The 21,422-nt window shown below is 33.7% G+C and overlaps 3 protein-coding genes across 3 annotated transcripts in view; 2 read left to right on the forward strand and 1 right to left on the reverse strand.

Annotated features, from left to right (window-relative positions):
- Positions 1 to 4,199: 4,199 nt before the first annotated feature.
- Positions 4,200 to 4,727, forward strand: LOC119833021. Its single transcript, XM_038356891.1, has one exon. It carries the CDS (start codon positions 4,200 to 4,202, stop codon positions 4,725 to 4,727), a length of 528 nt encoding a protein of 175 aa, XP_038212819.1.
- Positions 4,728 to 10,255: 5,528 nt separating this feature from the next.
- Positions 10,256 to 10,831, forward strand: LOC119833022 (thyrotroph embryonic factor-like). The gene has a single exon (XM_038356892.1). The coding sequence runs from the start codon at positions 10,256 to 10,258 to the stop codon at positions 10,829 to 10,831; it is 576 nt and encodes a 191-aa protein (XP_038212820.1).
- A 2,436-nt stretch (positions 10,832 to 13,267) lies between these two features.
- Positions 13,268 to 21,422, reverse strand: part of LOC119832856 (40S ribosomal protein S12, mitochondrial) — a 9,730-nt gene continuing 1,575 nt past the window's right edge. The window contains exons 3-5 of the mRNA XM_038356651.1: positions 14,751 to 14,899; positions 13,982 to 14,145; positions 13,268 to 13,394 (exon numbers count right to left, since the gene is read on the reverse strand). Of these exons, the coding sequence (XP_038212579.1) occupies positions 13,313 to 13,394; positions 13,982 to 14,145; positions 14,751 to 14,899 (395 nt within the window). The 3' untranslated portion in view covers positions 13,268 to 13,312. The remainder of the gene's footprint in view (positions 13,395 to 13,981; positions 14,146 to 14,750; positions 14,900 to 21,422) is intronic.

The following is a 21,422-nucleotide window of genomic DNA, read 5'->3' on the forward strand; positions in this document are numbered from 1 at the left end:
AGATTCGAAATTCAAATGTAATATTTTTTTATAATTAAGTGTAACAGTATTTATGGCCAGACTAAGTATATATGAACACAGAATAGTCTAACATCGAGACGGTGTTTTTTTAATCTGCATAAAAGAATAACTTTCTTATTTCTCTAATGTCTTGAAATTGTTATGGAAACATCTACTATCTAACTGGTTGATTAAGTGGCAATTTTTATTAGGAAATTGATTAAAAACATTGGTATTCTAATTATTTGAAGAAGCAACAAAATTGGTACGTAAATATTTTAACTTATTAACGTAACTTTTTCAAAAAGTCAAAATATCATTGTCTAATATTTGGACCGCGCTGCGAATATATTGCAAAGCATTACAAATGCATAAATAATTAGCAACTTTCTCCTTTCAATAGGAACATTAAATATAAACAATTAAGGATGTTTTGTTGTACATTAGACAGAACGCAATTCGACACGCCGTAGAGTTGTAGAAATTAGACTAATTGTCAATACAACTGGCCAACCCTTTGTCCCTGTTGCGAAAATGCGCAAACAATGCAAATTATACAATTTGCATACATTTCTTTGTAGGACTATTATTTATTTTTGTTAGAATACCGTTTTTCGAATACCATACTTTCGGGATTTCTAGTTTGTCTGTGGTTAATTTTGTATAACTAAGAGAAGAAAGGTAGTAATAGAAAAAGTAAAGAAAAGGAAAAAATATATTAATTAATTATTATATATAATAATGTAATTTATTAGAAAACGGAAGCTTTACATATTCTATGGCTCAACCATACGCAATGGTAAGAAATTGTCAAAATTAAAAGTACAAATTTTTTTTTAGTTATGGAGCTAGATTTGATTTGTGTGTAATTTAAAAAATAAAGTTCAACGTAGATTAATGACATATTTTTCAAATTATGATCATTATTTCCTATTTTTCTGTGCTTGAATATTTTGACTTGTTTCATTTGATATTCGGAAGAGAATTGAGCAGAATACTTAAACGAAATGTTACAATATACCTTTACGAATATAATGCAAGAATTACCAGTTGCAGTTACCCTTTACTGCGGTAAAGCGGTGTCCATGTCCATTTCTCTATTGTTGACATTTGAAGATTGATCACAATAACTGTTCCTTTAATTCTTGTTTGATATCCATTTTATACTTCCGTTATTGGTATTATATTTGAAGAATGGACGTTTCAATTGTTGACGCACAATAAATCACGTTGTGGTTTCGAAAACATCTTTATGTGGTTCGGAGTAACGGGTTATTTACAGATTTTGGCAACAATTTTGCACATTTTATAGATACCTATGATGTTGATATTGTATTATTGGGTGGTATTTCATATTTCATACCCAAAATATATAGAGATAAGATACATGAAATGTTAAAAGTACGTAATAAGTAACTATGTAAACTAGAACGCAAGAACTTTTATCGCAAGTATTTCTTAAGATAAGTGATATATCATTTGAATATTTTGTTTGTTTGGTTCTAAAATAATTTCAAAATTTTACGTATCCTTATAAAATTTTCATTCAAGAATATCAGTATGAAAATATGTACCTAAAATTTGTTCTTAAAAAAAACTAATGCAGGAGTAATAGTTATAGGTTTAAAGAGAATCATAATCTCATAGATATTGCCAAATGTGTCATACAAGGGCGAGCAAAAAATAAAAATTACATCCCATAGATAATTGCATGTCCAGCATAACCTTTCAAAAAGTGTATCGAAGCGTCATCAAGGAAGCAACTGTGATGTCCCCATTTGCGTGTATTGTGCGTTTCCGGTCGCCATTTTGAAATCTTTTCATAACTTATGTCCATTGGTGGTCCCATCCGCATTATGTGACTGACAGCAACGGGTTAATAATGAAAATCATTTTAAGTGAGACGGATTTCTTTTATTAAAAAGCAGTTTTGATGTTTCAATTATACGAATTATCTATGGTTTAGTGTCAATGCTACGTATAAGGCTTCTTATTAATACCAGTTTCTTTTTTACAGTTTCTGTATTGCCATATCCCATATACGTTTTGTTTTCGTTTTGTGTAGTAATGATAATGCTTTAATCTGTTGATGTGTCTACATACCTCTATTTAACATATATTTTTTTTATATAATGTTAGATCTATAAGGTTTTATAGCTAGATGAAGGTTCTTAAATTGGTAGGTATCGTACTTTTTTTGAAGCAATGACACTTTTAATGTCGGATAAAAACCAGAATCTGACACAACACTTTTTATATCTTCAACAAATATTAAAAGAAATGGAATCATCAGAATGATTACAGCCGTTTTCGACTTACCACTCGGCAATGTGTGCCGATTTTTTTTATATACCGTAGTTTAAGGAAGCTTCGGCTAGTTAGCTATGATAGGATTAACATCAGAACTAACATAAAATCGTTTGGTACACGGAGATATTTAATCTTCTTTCCATTTTGAGCATTCAGGATTTTCTTTGATTTCAAAGCAATTGTAAATGAACAGTTAATCTCCAATTTATCGTTAAGACAATAAAATATGGTAGGAACTGTTTATGACGGGTAGGATTAGGCTGAGGCTGGAGGGGATTAGTGATTCCCTGGTGTTCCGGGAAATTGGCGCTTCGATTGTCTTTTGATATTAATTATGGTTTTAATATTGTTTCGTTTTAGTGTTACTCTCTACATCTTGATTGTGGTTTTTTTGCTATTTAAATATTCGAGTCATCTAAACTAGTATTATAAAGATGAAAGTTCTGTTTTTTTTGTACTGGACCGATTTCAAAAATTCTTTCTCTATTAGAAAGCTGCAACTTCACGGAGTGACATAGACTATATACGTACGATGTAAAATAATAAGTACCTAGTTAAGTTTACAATGCCTATTATTAAGAAATAAGTATGTAGAAAGCAAGGAAAGAAGTAAATTAATACAATTAATTAGTAATAGATATTTATCTACTTTCTATTTTGATTATTTCGATTTATGTATAAATTGTACAATTATACAATTACATAATTTACTTAAATTATGTCATAAGGATGTTTTATTTAAGGGATTAAAATATTTTTAAGTCAGCGCCTTATTAAGTATGTACATTCTTAGCATTTTAGTTGTAAGAAAATTCCTATATTTTTAGTAGTTTGAATGTAGAATAAAAAAAAAATGTTGACAGCAGACAGTTGAATGAGGAAGGGTTTTCGAAATGCAGGCGCGTGGCATACCGCTATAAACCATGCAGGGAAAAATAACACTTATGTGTATTCACAATGAGACATAAACTGTTATACTGATTCATCGTAACAGCTGCCTGTAATTCTACACTAATCATAATAGTCGAAAAGATATCCGTGTTTAGATTTAATATTAGTTAAGTATTTGAATATGTACGAAATAAGAGACTTATGTAATCAGTGTTTATACTTAGGATTTTTTGTGACCAAAGAAATTATGAACGCGTGTCGCATCTCGCATGGTGCTATATCAGCAGCGTGTATGTAGGTCGGTTGGTGTAGAGGTACAATAATAAAAGTACATGTCAGAAAATGGTTGAAGCAAAGAGTAAATTTGGTCACGAGGCGGAATTCGAACCCGCGTCATTTTTCCAAAACGTAGCAATGTGATAAAATATTTTCTACTTGCTTTTGCCCGCGGCTTCGCACGCGTTAATTCCTCTTAAATAACTTCATTTTATTAAAAAAAAACCGTCAAAATCGGTTGGGTAGTTTAAAAGATTTAAGCGTACATATGGACATAGGTACAGAGAAAGCGACTTTGTTTTATACTATGTAGGGATTCTTTATTTCTCATTTATAAAGCATTTGAATGCAATGAAACTTACAATTAAATTTAAGTACCTACATGTCATTCAAATGTTTATCAATCTATTTAAGATCCATATAAATTAGGCATTTAGAAAGTGAATATACTGAAAATAGTTACATAAATCTACACAATGATTAAAATACACAATAGTTGCATTAAACTACAAAACACAATAATTACATATAACGTAAACAAATTTTAAACAATATGTAATAATTACATAACGACATTCGCAAACCAAGTTTGTATTGCGGTTAAATAACACCCCGTAATGTCCCGTTAAGGGATCAACCCTACCACTTATTCCAGCCCCGCCCCCACTCGCCACAGGCCATTTATCAATTGAGTTTAAACATTTAGGGGAAGCGCACGCAAAATGGCTCTCTGGACACCTTACAATGACGAAGCCTTAGACTTAACGAAACATAATAAAGCCGAAAAGCCCCCAGATGTCTACCGATCCGTTTCACCATTAGCTCATACTTATTACGAAGGAAGTTACGAACCATACCGCGTTCCCACATCTCAAATCTCTCCAGACTCATTAAAGAGCTGGAATCAGACACAGGACTTCTATGACACAGAGTCTCTATCAGATGATATGGAATACCAGGCATTTGAGCAAGATGCGTTGCAGGCTATGGCGGAGAAAAATGGCGGCAGTTTACTCGGCAATAATCCAAGAATGAAACGAGCGGTTCAAAGCACGCAAGCGATGGATAACATGTATAGGAAACAGAGGGAGAGGAATAATTTCGCGGCGAAGCAGAGCAGAGATAGGAGGAAGCTGAGGGAGGTGCGTTTGGCGTTCCAAGTGACGTTTCTGAAGAAGAAATTGGCGGAGTTGAGAGCTAGGCTGGATGGGAGCGTGTGCGGTCGATGTGAAAGACAATGTCGGTGTTGATTGAACATTTGTGATATAGTAGTAATAATATTCAGGGAGTAGTAACGGAACCTATTAGTTTCGGAAGATTGGGAGAGACATTTGTAATTTAAAATTGTGCTAAACTTTGTAAAGTCAATAATCTATATTGCTGCAAAAATATAGTCTATAAAGAAACTTTATAAGGATAAAGATTGATTGATGTCTATGAAATGTTAATAAGATAATAAAATTGTAAATACTGAATAATAAAATTGTAATGATAAATTTTGGTGTTTCATTATATGTCCCACATTTATTAACGTACCTATTCGTAGCTCATATCTTTAAAATAATGCAAATAAAGCATTAAGATCGTTTGTAATGTTGTATGTAGTTTATTTAAATTTTAAACTACCATTACGATGTTAAGTTTCATGATCGATAAATTCTATTTTGAACGGTACTTGGGTATTTCAATTTCGCAAAAAAATTATAATATATACACTACGCCTACCTAACATAGAGCGTGCCATAGGCGTGGCCTGCGCTTGCGCAACATACCTACGAGGCGCTCAACCAATAGCAACTCGACGTTAGAGGTGTATAAGTGTACCTTCTCTGAATATGTGAAATAAAATACACAAAAAGCGCAATGCACTTGATATAAAACTACATATATATCTCAGCTTTCTTAGGTTCTAAGACATAGATGCTGTTATCTGCCGAATGTATCTACAATTATAAGATTAACGCGGGAAACAGTTTTTAATAGTCATATTCATTTAAGTGAGTAGCCCGATTTATTGCTTAATTTTATCTGACTTTGAAAGGCTCGTTAAAACCAGTCAAGATTTTGTCGAGATTAAATAAAACAAACATATAATAATAATTGGCATAATTATTTTGATTTATGTTGTAAGGAAGAACAATATTTTTTTACACCCGTTCGTTTTTAAAAGAAAGTAGGGTTAGTTAGAACCCTTACTATAAATCAAGAAAAACAGAACCGATTTTAATGATTAGAAATTTTAAAGAATAGAAAAAAACGGTCAGGAGTGCAGTTTCGAACCCGCGTCATTCGCTCTCGGCTTCATTCGATCCCGCCTCAACAATCGAATTTCTTCTACTCTCTCGATTTCATATGCCTAAAGGACACTCCATTTGAATGATTTTTGGTTTATTCGATTTATATTAGGCCTGGATGTAAAAAACAAAAAAAAAAAGACACCTACCTCTATAAGAAGCTATATATATAAGACGAACGTTGCGTTGCTTCTTTGTTTACCTTCCTGTAGAAATACTTACGTCTGGATGTAGTCACGTGGCCAAAGATAATAGATATCAATAAAAGGATTGTCATGAGACGGCGACACATGGCTTCGCACCTTGATGCGTGTCTATGAGATGCTATCTATACCATAATATGATTATTGTTTTTTCAACAAATGCTGTATTTATTAGATAATCTGTTGGATGGTTTTTGTGAAATGGTTAGATCGATAAGGAAATGTATGTAATATTGTGAAAAATTATTATATTGTACTTACTTTTAAATGGGTTATATTAAAGAAGTGAAAGTGTATTTATTTGTCTGCTGTCAATATTTGGCAAATACTGGCGCTCTTATTTGCCTAAAGCCTACTTAGCTTTCAAAGCAATATACTTCCTGAAAAATTCTGATCATTTCAGGGAGATCAGAATTTTTGAGTAATCGAAATAGTCGTTGAGATCATCGGCTATATAATATTGGCTTTATATATAGACACGCTTGGCTTTCTACTAGTTTTAAATTAATAAAACTTCCTTTTCCTAATAAGTAAGATTGTGCATGAACGAATTAAAATCAGCTCTGAATCTCAATCTCACTTGAATAAACTGTACGACTTGATCTGGGTTAGATGTATATAATTGAAATGTTTACTAACGGTGGAAATTTTTTGAATCGAATCTAGAATTTGCGTTAGATCGTAACATATAATCGAAAAGATATCGTTTCTCTTTATAATATTAGTACAGATATTATTTACCGATCCTATAGACACGGACTGCTATTTTCTCTATCAGATCGATAAACATAATGCAAGGGGTTGTGTAACCAGGGGCGATACCCCTTGTTGCACCCCTGTTCATATTAACAATTACGTTAACGCCCTGTGCAACCCCTCTGTTGGGATTTATAATATTCTTTCCGATCTATATTCGACTAAATAAATTGTTATGAAAGCAGACAATAAATATACCTATGGTATATTAGATAGAGCGTCATAAAGCATGAGGAATACTTTAAGTTTCATACTTTTTGAAGTCACACAACCCTTTTTGAATAGGTTTTGTTTAAAAAGTATGCATATGTAATAAATAACAACCTACCTCTTTACATAGTAGGTATGAAGAAGATGATTAAATTCTTTTGTATGAATTTAATTGAGGTGCCAATTTTTTAATATACCTACAATCTACATAATTTACGAGAATTTACGTAAAATGGAAACGCATATATTTTCTTCTCAATTTATGGCAATATGAATTAATTATATAACAAAGTTACAACTAGTATTGATTCATAAAATATTATTTTAGATAAAATTTACGAAACTCGCCATCTTTACAGTTTCATGTCGACACGTCCCCCGAGATTTAGTTTTAAGAAAGCAAACAGGCCCGTTACTTACGTTCTCAGAAAATATTTGCGATGGCCTGCAAACAGACACCCTTTTATCTTAATCCCTTGAGAACAAACCATTTGCATATTGTACAGTTATTGTCACGAAATTTCTCTAAGATCCTAATTCCTTACAAGGTGCCTTTCATTGAGTGGCGACGATTTTTGCAAATCACTGCCTGTCGTTGCGTCGAATTAAAAAAAAATAACACGCAAATGGCGCCTTTTGCAGATAATAATATATGCATTTCTTTTAAGGGAAATTTTTGAAAATGTAAATGACAGCTTATTTTATTCTCGTTTCGTCAAAACGTTTGTTTTGTCATAATAAAACATAAGTTAGTAAGTTCGCTACTTTGATACGAAATAAAATAAAAAAATAACTACTACTCCAGATTCAGATAAATGGGACAAAATCATAACAAATGTTCTTCCTTAGATCAAGACAATCCGTTGGAAACCTACGGAGTCATGGAGTAAGTAGCCATACATATTACTTGGTACTATTATTATATTTAATCCCCATATAATCTTTTTATTGATTCCAACCATTTCCAGAATCAATAAAAAGATTAAATTAAACATCTTTACCCAATTACTCGCCGACGTAGTCTACAGGTAGAGATATTTTTTATAATCTGCTGACGCGTGCCGCCACCCGATTGTCTATGGGTAATAAAATTTGCGCAGTCGTTTATTTAACAGTATTCCCGTATAGCTCAGGATTATTTTATGATTTAAATCCTTCTTTAGATTTCTAGAAGTATTTTGAAATAAATATCCCTGTTTTGGGGAATCATTTCTTTGTGGATTTGAATATTTTAATCGTTGTGGACATTGATATTTATGCTTTTGACAAATAAATATATTTGAGTATTTGGATTGTCATTTCTTGTTTTAATCATACTTACCTATAACAGCTATAATTTAAGTTTTAATTAATAATTTCGACAAATGTATCAGAAAGGTGAAATACTGGCGAAGCGAAACCGAACCACATTTAAACATAACGTTACAAGATTTTGTACTAATACATGAGCATATATACATAAGGGTACTTGAATAACCTAGTGTACCTTATGAAAATCTTGCCTCAGTTTGATCTCAAACCCAATATATGCAGAATATCCCAAATTTTTCAAAAACTCTTGTTAAATATACGGAAGTAGAACGACAGTTGCCAAGTATTCGCTCGGACGGATCTCAATGCGATCATATTGGCTAATGGTTCGACCAAATGCTGTTTCCCAATGATTGTATACATTATATGAGGTACTGAGGAAAAAAACCGGTAGTGCTTCGTAATTATGCTGTATGATTGTGTCGAGTTTTGACTTTTTTATTATGTGCAAAATCTGCTCATTTATTACCAATATAGCTTATTAAATAAGTATGAGTTTATACGAGTAGCTTTAAATTTATAAATTACTAGCTGCGCCCCGCGGTTTCACCCGCGTAAGCGCGTATCCCGTAGGAATACTGGGATAAGAAGTAGCTTTTATGTTAATCCAGTTGTCCAGCTATCTACGTACCAAATTTCATTGCAATCGGTTCAATAGCTTTTGCGTGAAAGAGCATCAAACACACACACATTACAAACTTTCGCATTTATAATATTAGTAGGATTAAGTATGATATGATATGAAGTATGATAGTAGGATATAGGTTTTTTAATAAGTATGAGTTTATAAGAGTAGCTTTAAATTTATAAATTATTAACAATAATACCTTTTTAATAGTATTACTATACGACAATTTAAAATAGATTAAATAAATTTTTAATATTTACTCGATTTTCATTTCGCTCGATTTAATATCTACTAATATATACTGATTGCTGACACATAATTAAAATATTTTCACAGTTAACGTTAAGTTTATAAATGCATAAAATATCATAACATCCAAGCATACAAAATTTTCTTACTATAATTATGCGACGATATATGAGGGGAGGTCTATACCTAACTTTGGTACCAGAGTTAAAAAAATTATATACCAACTAGCTGACCCAGCAAACGCTATTCTGCCTTACTCTAATGGCTATGAAAAATAGATTTTGGTCGATTCTCAGACCTACCCGATATGCAGACATTATTTCATAAGAATCGGTCCAGCTGTTTCGTAGACTATGGGAATTAACATTATATTGACACGAGAATTTTATTTATTAATTATGACCTCAACAAAAATGATGCCTATGTATTCAGATATATAGTAAAATATATAAAAAAACTTCATAACATCTTGCAAATAGTAATTACGGTTGTATGTTTACCAATATTAGCTAAGCGTGTTTTGTACAAGACAGATTATAAAGTGACAATCAAAACATATTACTTAATGACTCCTTGTTTGTTACGCTGGGGATGCAAAAACAAGATTAACTGATTAGATATTGGAGATTTTGGTTAAGTGTTATTATTTTGTTTTGACATATTTTAATTATGTAGGTATGTAGGTTTTGTGTTTAGAAGTGACCTTTTAAAATGTTTAAGAATGTAAAATGATTCAATTTCAACAATTTCAATATTATTTATCTTTTTCTTGTAAGTTAAGTATTTGATATATTTTAAACGAGTTGTTTGTAAAATGCTTAGTATAATTTGTAGGGGGGACAAATCTGTTAAGCAACTTTAAACAACATCCTTAAAACAAAATACTACAGTTTCACAATACCTCGATATTGAATTCATAACAATTCACAGCAATAATGAAAATATATCGCAACCGGGAACCGCAATAAACAATAGAATTGTCACGCGTCTGTCCCGTTACGGCAGGTAAACAACCCTTCCACTGGGGTGCGCTAAGCCCCGCCCCTTGCGTACAAAAAGCGCGTGAGCATGTCCACTAGCATTAGTCACTCGACAACCCTCCGACAGTTAACATCACAGACACCAAAATGGCCCTTTGGACGCCCTACGCTGAGGATACCGCCCTCGATCTCTCCACCAAGTACAAAAGTGAAAGTGTACCCTATTATAACACGAGTTATTATCCGATGTACGTGCCAGTGCCGGAGACATCGCCGCTATCCAGCTGTTCCAGCTTTGCGCCGATACCTACGAGCCCGCCCTTACGTTCCGGGATGATCTCCCCCCCGGACTCCCCGGTGTCCGTGAACGAGAGGAAGCGACCGAGCTACATGATGGATGTGGACTCGCTATCGGACGATCCTGACTTCCAGGCGTTCGAACGGGACGCGTTACGAGCTATGGCGGAGAAAAACGGAGGCACTCTACTCGGAAACAACCCAAGAATGCGCCGCGCCGTGCAGACCAGCCAGAACGCTGACGACTCATACAGAAAGCAAAGGGAGAGGAACAACTATGCGGCGAAACAGAGCCGAGATAGAAGGAAGCTGCGCGAGATCCATTTGGCGCTAAAAGTGACATATCTGAAAAACGAAGTCGCTAAATTGAAGAGTCAATTGGCGTCGAGAGCGTGCAGTAGATGTCAGCAACCTTGCATTTGTTAGGATTATGTTATGTTTAGGCTAGCTCGTATTTTTGTATTATATTTCGCGTGCAATTTTGTGTATAAGATTATTTATTGTAAACTAAGTTTAATGACAGACTGCTTAGCTTGTAAGTAAATTATACGATATTCTTATAAAATCTATCTTTTCATTTTTACCCCAAACTTTTATTAAAACCATACTAATATTGTGAATAAGTTATAAAATAAATGCCCATTAAAGTTAATTTTGATCTGCAACATAATTCAGGATACAGTACGTAGTTCATTCATCTTAAAAACCGTTAACAATTGGGCTAATATAATTTTTAATACATTAATCTTCTGTTAATTTTATATTATTATTATTAATATTCTTTGATAAGTTTTCAGATAGATTTAGGTTGTTATCAAAATATTAATAAGTAAATAAAATATAAGATTTTATTTCTTTAAAACCTAGTTTACCTAGCAAACGTTATTTTGCTTGGACACCCTTATCATTTTAGAATATGAAAAAGATGTTAGGCGACAGACCCGATATACACACAAAACATTATAAAAATCGGTCCAGCCGTTTCGGAGGAGTCTTGTAACGCATACCGCGTAACAACACTTTTATACATTACATTAGAGAAAACAAAACGCCAACAAAAACGCGTTTTAAATCCAACTTTACCGTTAAGTACGAAACGTAAGAAATTGTCAAATTAACAATAGTTTGAATACAGAATAGCGATTATCTTTGGGACGAGTAATCCCAGGTGACGCAACAATGGCACGGTAGTGTCCCGGTGGTCTAGCTTAGTCATAGAAATCTAATGTACCAGAAATAAGTAAAAACTTTTTGGACCACCTCGTTTTAGGAAGAAGTAAAAAAAGGTCATTCACGCGACGACTAGACAAAAAACAGTTTTTCGGAAAATTTTGATGACTTGAATTAATCCTGACTAATATTAAAAATACATAAGTACCTCTGTATGTGTCTTGACTTTTCTACACACCGAAACTACTAAACCTATTTGGATGATATTTATACAGAGATAGATTCAGACGCGAGAAAAAGCATAGAAGTTTTCATCCCGGAACTACCAAGGGAGAAAACTCTAGCACTGTCTATCTACTCATTTGACCATGCAAGCAAAGCCGGAGGTGATTATATACTTATACTAGCTGACCCGGCAATCGCAACCTTCTGGATAACTTAAGAGTATATGATAAGAATAGAGTAATATGATAAGCATATATTATTTATACGTATGAAAATAGTTTTTGGTCGATTCTCAGACCTATCCGATAAGCACAAAAAATTTCATAAGAATTCATAAGAATATCGGTATCGATAACGCGGGTCTATAATAGTAACCGTATTTTGATACAATTCGTGTTTTTTAACAAAATTTATTACAAAATTCCAAGACCAATAGCTTATTTAAAAAAAAGGGAACAATATAGTCATAAACTCGTAAAAGCTCCGGTAGCATTAAACACCACGTTTTATAAGAGCTGTAAACTTCGCCCCTGTATTGTGAAATGGGCGCGGCTTGCGCAAGCGCAACCCATCGCGGTTCGATAAATACTCTTCATTGTTACACTCTTATGTAATCGTATTTTTATTTGAGTTATCACTTTTAGTCTACCTTTAAACGTTTCTATTTATTTAATTCAATTTCTTCTGTTTTTTAAAATGTCATTGATGTATTTGATTCCGTGAAATAAGTTTTATATGTTACTGTATAATTTATTTTAATATACTCAAATGATAAATAAAAAAAAGTTTGTGTGCGTCGTGTGCTATAACTACAGTCGCAGTAAACCGATTTGAGTGAATTTTCGGATGTAGATAGACTGCGTTCTCCACAAGATATTTTGTGTTATAGTAAAATCTTAAGTCATATGTTTTTTGTCTACAATATTTGACTTTTGGACTATCATCGATAAATAACTGACTCTTACGACCATAACTTTAACATATACCATCGTATAAACAACTCTTAATCGTTACTGTTTTCCAAACTAAAGCCGAGTAAAGTCGCACATAGCGTGCGAGAAGGCCGGCACGACATAGTGCAAGCGAGACAGCGTTATACCCTTTAGTATACATATAGGGAGTATGTCACAATAAACGAGATTGAGCTTGGCAGTGTCTTTGATAACATCGTATTACGTAGGAACCTAAAAAGTGAAGTCCCGTGTCCCCTACTGGGTTATGGGGCAGATGATATACATCTGTTTCACTGATCGATTTTCTTTATAGACAAGTAGGTGATCAGCCTTCTGTGTCCTGCCAGACCGAGACATTTTTTTTTAATTGTCCCCACCGGGAATCGAACCCAGGACCCCTCGGTTCTACGCTCACGTGTTTACCACTGTACCAAAGAGGCGGTCATAATACGTAGGAACCTAGACCCCTACAAATTGAAAGGCATATCTAGTAAATAGTAATAAAACAAAAGTGTCATCTTAAACTAATATATTAACTACATACACATGGCTAACTAAACTACACCTTCTGTTTGATGACGTGCGGTAGATCGTACTTCCCTCGAACACATTTCAATTTCACTCCAGGACAATCTTTCACACTGGAAACAATAAAATAGGCAATTAAATAAACGTTTTTCTATGTGGGTGTGTGCGAGTACGCATGGGCACGAATTGGGCTAGCTCGCGGCGGAGATGTACTACACCCCCACAGAAAACTAGCGTGAAATAACATACTGCTGTGTTTCGTTCGGTGAGTGGGGTAGCCAGATCCCCATATCCTTTTCCTTACCCTTCCTAGTCTTTATCTTTATTCCTATCATCAATCCTGCTGAATGCTTCTGTGTTTCGTATGGTGAGTTGCGTAGCCGGAGGAGCCATAGTGGACTGGGAAGGGTGACGAAAATGACAGGTTCTCTTTGTTACCCTTCCCAGTCCAATGTCTATATTGTATATGTGCCTATGTCTGTCTGTGCTTATATTATATGCTGCAGATCTTTAAAACTAATCAATGGATTGTTACGCAGATTTTAAATAGACAGAGAAAGAATTATATGCCTAAATGTATTATATACACACACTTATATTACAAGTGACTATTTTAAACAAAAAAAATACACCGCTAAAAAATACAATCGATCCCCCCCCCTCTCTTTCAAAGTCGGTTGAAGAAGTCCCACCAACTCACCGGCCAACCCTGACGAGCACGATGTTATGCTCCTGCAAGTTGTGCCCGATGCCCGGCACGTACGCGACCATCTCCTTGCCGTTCGACATGCGCACGAGCACGCACTTGCGGTTCGCCGAGTTCGGTTTCTTTGGCTTTTTGATCAGTGTCTTTAGCACTACGCCCTGGAAGTTTGGACCGATTATGTTTATAACAAACCAGCTGTACAACGCGTACCAGATGTTATATGGCCTAAAGTCCTCCTAAATAAATGGGCTATCTAACACTGCAACAATTTTTCAAATCGGGCCAGTATTTGCTGAGATAAGAGCGTTTAATCAAGCAAACAATCTCTTCAGCTTTATAAAATTTGTTTAGATATTATGCAAAAAAAATATTTTGTATTTTTCGGACTAGCATAATAAATAAATAAATAAACACACAAACACATAAGAACTATTTAAGACTATTCGTCATACATACAACATATCCCTGTTTTTTTTTACAATATAAACATCAAAAAAAACGTTTCTCCCCCGCTAAAATTGAAAACATGATAGGAATTTTTCTCTTGAATTCCAATAGGTTTCCGAGACGCTAGAGTAAAATGCATAGTAGTATTAGAAATGTGACTATATAATAATAAATCAATACGAGAGAAATGTTTAAAGAGAAGAAAAACATTTGTTATAAATCTAAAAATTAAATCGAAACATGTTATGAAGGCAGTATGTCCTTTGCACCTACACTCCCTTTTTAGGCAATCGAGAAAAACATCTATATATGTTACCTTCGCAAATGGATTTCCATTGAGTGGGTTTCTTGATTTCCTATATTTGATATGCGGTCCCGTTTGGTGCATCTGCGCGAGGGACGCCATGGCCCTCGAGATTAAGCCTTGACTCACTGCAGGCTGGAGTGTGGCGGCCTGAGTTATCGCTGAAATTTGTAATTGTAGTCATTCAAAATTAGGTTTTAGCAATTCATAAGAAAACTTTTCACGTATACGAAGTAATAGCAATGCAGAAAATATTGCTTGACTAGAAAATTCAATTGACAGTTATTATTTTCCATGTTTCGTATTGTTTATCACAAAAGGACAAACAGTCGAACCGTTATGTATGAATAGGCAGGTGCTAACGCGCCACTTCGCGGATTATCTACCCCGTGAGATAAGTCGAACCATATTACAGGTGAGTAAGGTAGAAAATGTTCTAACTGCGGATCTCATATTTAGTAACAATTGTATAGGAGGCGTTCTGGTGATTGTGTCAATTGTAGAGCAGGGATTAAGCTGCAAATGAAAGGGTTTATCTTCCGCATACAAAAGCAGACTTTTCATGAATAAATTGTAAGATGTGTACCATTTCTATTAGAGGTAAATTTTGGCGAAATTCACACTTTATTCAAATCTTCCGTTTGTATTCTAAATTCTGGAACGAAGAATGTGTAAATCCATTATTCAATGTGTAATAGGAGACTTGTAATATTTCGTACACATACTTTTTTGGCTATAAATATTCCAATACCAACAGTTTTAATTCATATGAAAGAATTGTCTCTGACAGTACTGAAACCCGATTCTACAACGGTTTTCAGGCTAACTGTACGCAGTCAAATCATCTTTAAATAGTTGGTCCATTGCCTTAACTCGATAAAACTTTTTAGAAATATATTAGAGTAGATTGGCTTACGAGTACCTACTTTCAGAATAAAATTACGATCACGTTTGTAAAAGTCGTTTGATAAAAACCCCTTGACAAATCTATCACTTATTCACAACAAAAGTATGAAAGGGACATTCCCATGTAAAATTCGCAAATTTTGCAATTCACACAGCCACAGTTCCCGCAAATTCGATAGCGGTACTATGATTGACACATTCGGCTCTCATTCGATACGGTCCTGCACCAAGTGTGGTCTGTTTGGCAGAAAGGTGGTGTGCGATCACACCTTTATCGACTTATTGATGAGACGGTAGCGGTAAATGCAATTGCCTTAATTTATGGGCAGAACAAAGTTAAAACCAGAAACTTCTGGGAATTTCACATTAACTCATGTAACTTATATAACAACGTTGTTGTTTGGACTTTGAACTTAATTGCATGCTATTAGCTTCCTAATTTCTATTTCACTTATTGATAAGCAGAAAAACTACGTCTAGAGTTGTGATCGTGTAATACCTAGAATCTTTTGTCGCTTTGAAATGAATCCTACCTAAATTTGATGTTAACGTTCATTAAATTAAAATTACCATATGGGAAGAGAGCGCATGACTTTTCAGTTCACTCATACTACCATTTTCTATACCAAAATAGATAAAATGATTGGGTTAGTTGGAATACTTAGTTCTATTATTTTGTGTCCATAATTAATTTAACATAGACCTTCCTTCACCACAATTCTAAGCCAAAAGGTACACAATCGGCTACCAGAGAACCAAAACACCATTCCATATATCGCTGATAGCGTCCCAGGGACACGTTTCAGGCATATTTGATAGCTAAAATAACACACGCTCGGCCACTGGCCAGTCACGTCAGTGTTATTGTTGAGGATAATCCCCTGCTGTCTCATGGGATTGACAACTTTGCATCTGCCTAGCGCAAATATTTTAGTAGGGTTCAAAGTATAAGCTTAATACTGTATGGAATATAAAATGATGTATAACTGCTGCAATTGTAATTGTATGCGAATTATTCATTGGTGATAATTTTTCATTTATTGGTCCTTTGTTATATGAAATGTATTATTACCTTGAGGTTAAGACCTGAAACGGCGTAGGAACATACGATAAAGCCTGCCTAAAGTAATCTTAACTATATAGATGACATATCGAACTTTTGCTATGATATTATACTCGTACACTTAGAAATTAAAGATTTTTTTTGACGGATTATGCAATTTATTTATTATATTATTTATAGAGGTTCTTTTATTATTCTCTTTTTATTTGATGTCTGTATATACGCCAGTAATTCGCGTCTTAACATTCTATTTCAGCTAAAAATCATTGTCTAATCCGCTTAAAACGAATTTTATTATTCCAGTCGTAAAACATACAGCATCAAAACGCTTCCGTCCATGGCAGTTACTCAACGCCAACTGTACCTGCTCTTTTTGCGGATTATAATCCGTTAATAGTGGGCATTGTCCGCAGATGACGGACACAGTTTTGAAATTATCTACTGTCATATTCAGGGCTTGCAGTTTGTAGTTAAAGTCATGTTCTTAAAACGAAAATTAACTGGCTGCCTCTCTGTTTTTGTTACTGTTGGACCCGATGATAAATCATTTATAATTACTATAAAATATGACGACTAAAAGGTTTATTTGATTAAATGAATTACTGAATTTGATTCGGAAACGATATAATCTCTTTTCTAAAGTATTACATAATAATAAAAATAATAGCCAAAGAGTTATAAGGGATATTTTATGTGCATGTTGCTGTTAGTTATACTCATAATGGTAAATAAGCCATATAAAACCATTATAAAACTGTGCAGTGTTTTAATTTGAAGCTTGCATTTTAAACTCGATAAGAAATTGAGATTATAGTTTCATAAATTTAATTAACTATCTTCAATATTATACGGACGCAAATATCATATAACTAGTAACTTCTTATTCCTAGTGGCAACCCTACATGCCTCATCCTCGTTACACTTGTGTGCAAAAAAACTATATCAAAAAAAATAATAGGCAAGAGTTGAGCTGCAGCTACGGGAGCATTGTGTCTTCCCAGAAAGTTGTAAATCATATTTGTATAAGTAAATAGCACTCAGAATGCAACTTTATCAGATAATACCAAATCTTTTTCGCAATTGTCAACGAAAAAAATCGGCCATTCACCGCAATGATGGGCCCAAACTGCACATGTAATCCCATAGTGAATTGCAATAGTAATTTATCATTCTCGGAAGATGGAATTAGAGCAAAGGATTGAAATAGACATCGCGCTGGACAATATATTCGACAAACTTCCATTTAGTCAAATTTTAATAATATTTTTTTCTAATATCGGGCACACGTCTATTATGCGGTGCAAATGAAATCATAACTTGGTTGAAAGATTTCATCCTCGTCGAATTTTGGAATGTTTATTTCAGCTTTAATCTTTTAGTTTTTTTTTGAAAATGTTGCTTACATATTCATTTTGCACCCTATTTTTATTCATATTAATTATCATTTATAACACATAAGTTTATTATAAATATTTAATTCTTTTATTTATAAATATTAAATTCAAAGACTTTTGTCTTCCTAGAAGCGAAATTATAACTCTATCAAACTAAGCTCTTGCAAAGTTTTAGGAAATGCCCACTACGTCATTTCGCTCATGGTTAAAATATTTTTAAGTAGCTATAGAACACATACGTATCTATCAAAAAGAGTTATACTTCGAAATGATTATCGAACCGACTCACAAATAAACAAAACTATTTACAAATCCGCCCACAAACATATACGCTAAGGCGCACTCAAACCACAAGCATTATTGGCCGTACTTCCTTAGAAAAAAAGTACGATCAACAATGGTCAAATCTATGAGAATGTTTGACACATTAAACTCCCACGCATCCACCGCTCCGCACAAACTCTTTACGCTATCCCGTTATTTTTGTAGGGTTGTATTTTCACTTTTCAGTATATGGGTGTCAAATATTTGTTTTATGGAAAGTGTTGATTTATTAAACAATGCAATTTATTGGTTTCGCGCAACCCTATCATAAACATTCGCATATCAAGCTTATTGACGTACGTATGTTGGTATTTAGTATGAGAATAGCACTTCAGGACTTTATTAATCAATGCATATAATTAGACAATTTTGAATGTTATTATTTAAGGAACGAACACAGATTTAACTGTATTTATTAGCTGTCCCTGAAATCGTATTCAATACTCATACATTTATATTATTAACATATTGTGCGTGACAAAGAGCCTTATTGCAATAGTTTTCAGACATTACAAAGTGATATATCATCAACAACATCTCTATAAGATATACATTCTACATCAAAAGACATTTAAACTATCAATTCCATAGTACAATAGTGACCCATTGAATCTTTAGCATTCAATATCACCTCCATTTACCACAAATTGACAGATATGTGTCTGATATTATGTAGATGTCGGGGTCTTCAATTAGTGCGGGTGCTATTGAGTGTTCTGTCGCAAGGAAGACTTTTGTCATAGCGAGGGTATTCTGAATGAAATCGTCGTTCAATCTGCAAATCACTCTGAAGCAGAGGTGCGACACATTTGGTTCGGAATTGTGAGTGTTAATGGGTTGATTAGCTAGGTTTTACGCATCTCTTTATAGGTGAAAATATTTCATAACATAGTCACTAGCAAAAATTGGAGCCCTCAGCTCGCAAAGTTTTCTAAGATAATTTGCAAACTCATTATATTTTAATGTTTTAAAGTATATAACGCGTCGAGACACGAATGAAAACTGTTATTTATTATAAGTAGTAGTAAGTGTTTTAGTTAAAAAAAAAATTGTTTCTATTCGCGTTATTTTTTTCCTGAATTCCAACTTGGCCTAATCATAGACAATATATTTGGTATGTATGTGTCGCTGATCTTCATCCGGGGAAGCCAAAAGCGTTGAATTAAGTATCCGAATTATATTTTTGTAAAAACTGCAAAAAATAAAATTTTGTAAAAATTGCAAAAATAAAAGGTTGGTCACATCTGTGAAATAGCACAATATGTACAGCGTTACGTGTGGACGGCGGGATTACCGGACTCTGGTCAGTTGCTGACTCATGCACCCTTGCGACACTCGCAACCCTTATTTACGGATACCGATAGCATAACAACTAAGGATGTAATATTTATTTCAGACATACTTTAAAAGAAAAAAAGTATTCAGCATTTAAGACAATAAGTAGAGGTAAAGTAAGTAGGTAGTAAATACGATTTATTATAAATTGTCTTTATTATTTTTGAATGCATAAAATCTATATATATATATATATATATATATATATATATAATAGATTTTATCTGACAGTTGTTCATATTTTTTGTGAAATTAATCTACATGGTCCCAATAATGCAAAGAAACGAATTACCGATAAACATATCAAGCATAAAATGAAAAATAAATATATTCAAATGTTTATGCTGACGGTACACGCTCCACGCGGAAGGGTTCTACGTAAAGACGGGCGCGATTTGTCCCCAAAAATATTACGTACGAAGCACACAATAATACACCTTATTTCAAAAGGGTATGATTCAATTTTGATTGCAGTTACGGCAGCTGCACAAGTGACGCAGATGTCCACATCTACAGTTATGTGAGACTTCCTATGTACTTATGTGCCTCTAATACTGTAGTTAACCCTACGATGCTGTGTATATAACATTGGTATTATCTGAGGGATAAATCGTTTATTGTCTGATTATGTTACTTTTGAGTACTATTAGAGCTTATTGCAATGGAAATAACAGTTAAAAATAATCTTTTAAATATATAAATATAAGAACACCTAACACCATCTATTGTGACAAATAACTATTTCTACAAATATGAAACACTAGGCTTGTCTCGGTTTCATCTGGATATCAAGATTCCTTTTTTATCTCAAAGGAGCATTTAATCGGGTTAAAAAGTATCCTATGACCCAAGTCAGCTCATACTCTGTCTGTATATGAAATTTCATCAAAATCCGGTGACAAACATCCAAACAAAGAAACTTTCCTATTTATAATAATAGTGTGATTATTTTAATGAATAATAACTAATTTGTCCGTAAGATATAAAATTAAAATCGGTCAAGTGTGAGTCAGATTCGCGGCAAGGGTTCCAACAAAAAGGAAAGAAAATTATGACAGTCCCAAACATTACACCGATATTTTTGTTATTTGCGGCAATTTAACGGCAACATGTATATTTAATTAAGCAGCAATAGAAGTACATCATCACTGAAAATTTTTGAAAATTTTATCTGTCTCACAATCACAAAATGCAGCCTGGTGATAGACGAATGTACAGACACACAGACAGACAGACGAAAAATGTTTCGTGTGTGCAGCAGTTCAAAAATAGAGTAATTGTACATTGTTCATTTCCTGTGGCTGGAATGTACCTGTCACTTATATACAGCTGATATCATAAACACCTTAAGGCCACAATGACAGGTTACATATCTTTTTGGCGTTCTCAAAAAAGGAGGATGTTATCAGTTCAGATGTTTCAGTTCTTGTAACTTTCGATTTTCAAACTTTGCACCAGCTCAGAAATGAGCTAATAAGCTGTGATTTAAATCCTATTTTTCTCCCATTAAACTTACGAGTAAAATAGAATGTTATTATTGGAAATAAATCTAATACTGTAATGTTGCTTGCAATGTTGAATCGATAAATCTATACTAATATTATAAAGCTGAAGAGTTTGTTTGTTTGATTGTTTGATTGTTTGTTTGTTTGTTTGAACGCG

The sequence above is a fragment of the Zerene cesonia genome, chromosome 16 (assembly GCF_012273895.1).
Source record: "Zerene cesonia ecotype Mississippi chromosome 16, Zerene_cesonia_1.1, whole genome shotgun sequence".
NCBI classification, from domain to species: Eukaryota; Metazoa; Arthropoda; class Insecta; order Lepidoptera; family Pieridae; genus Zerene; species Zerene cesonia.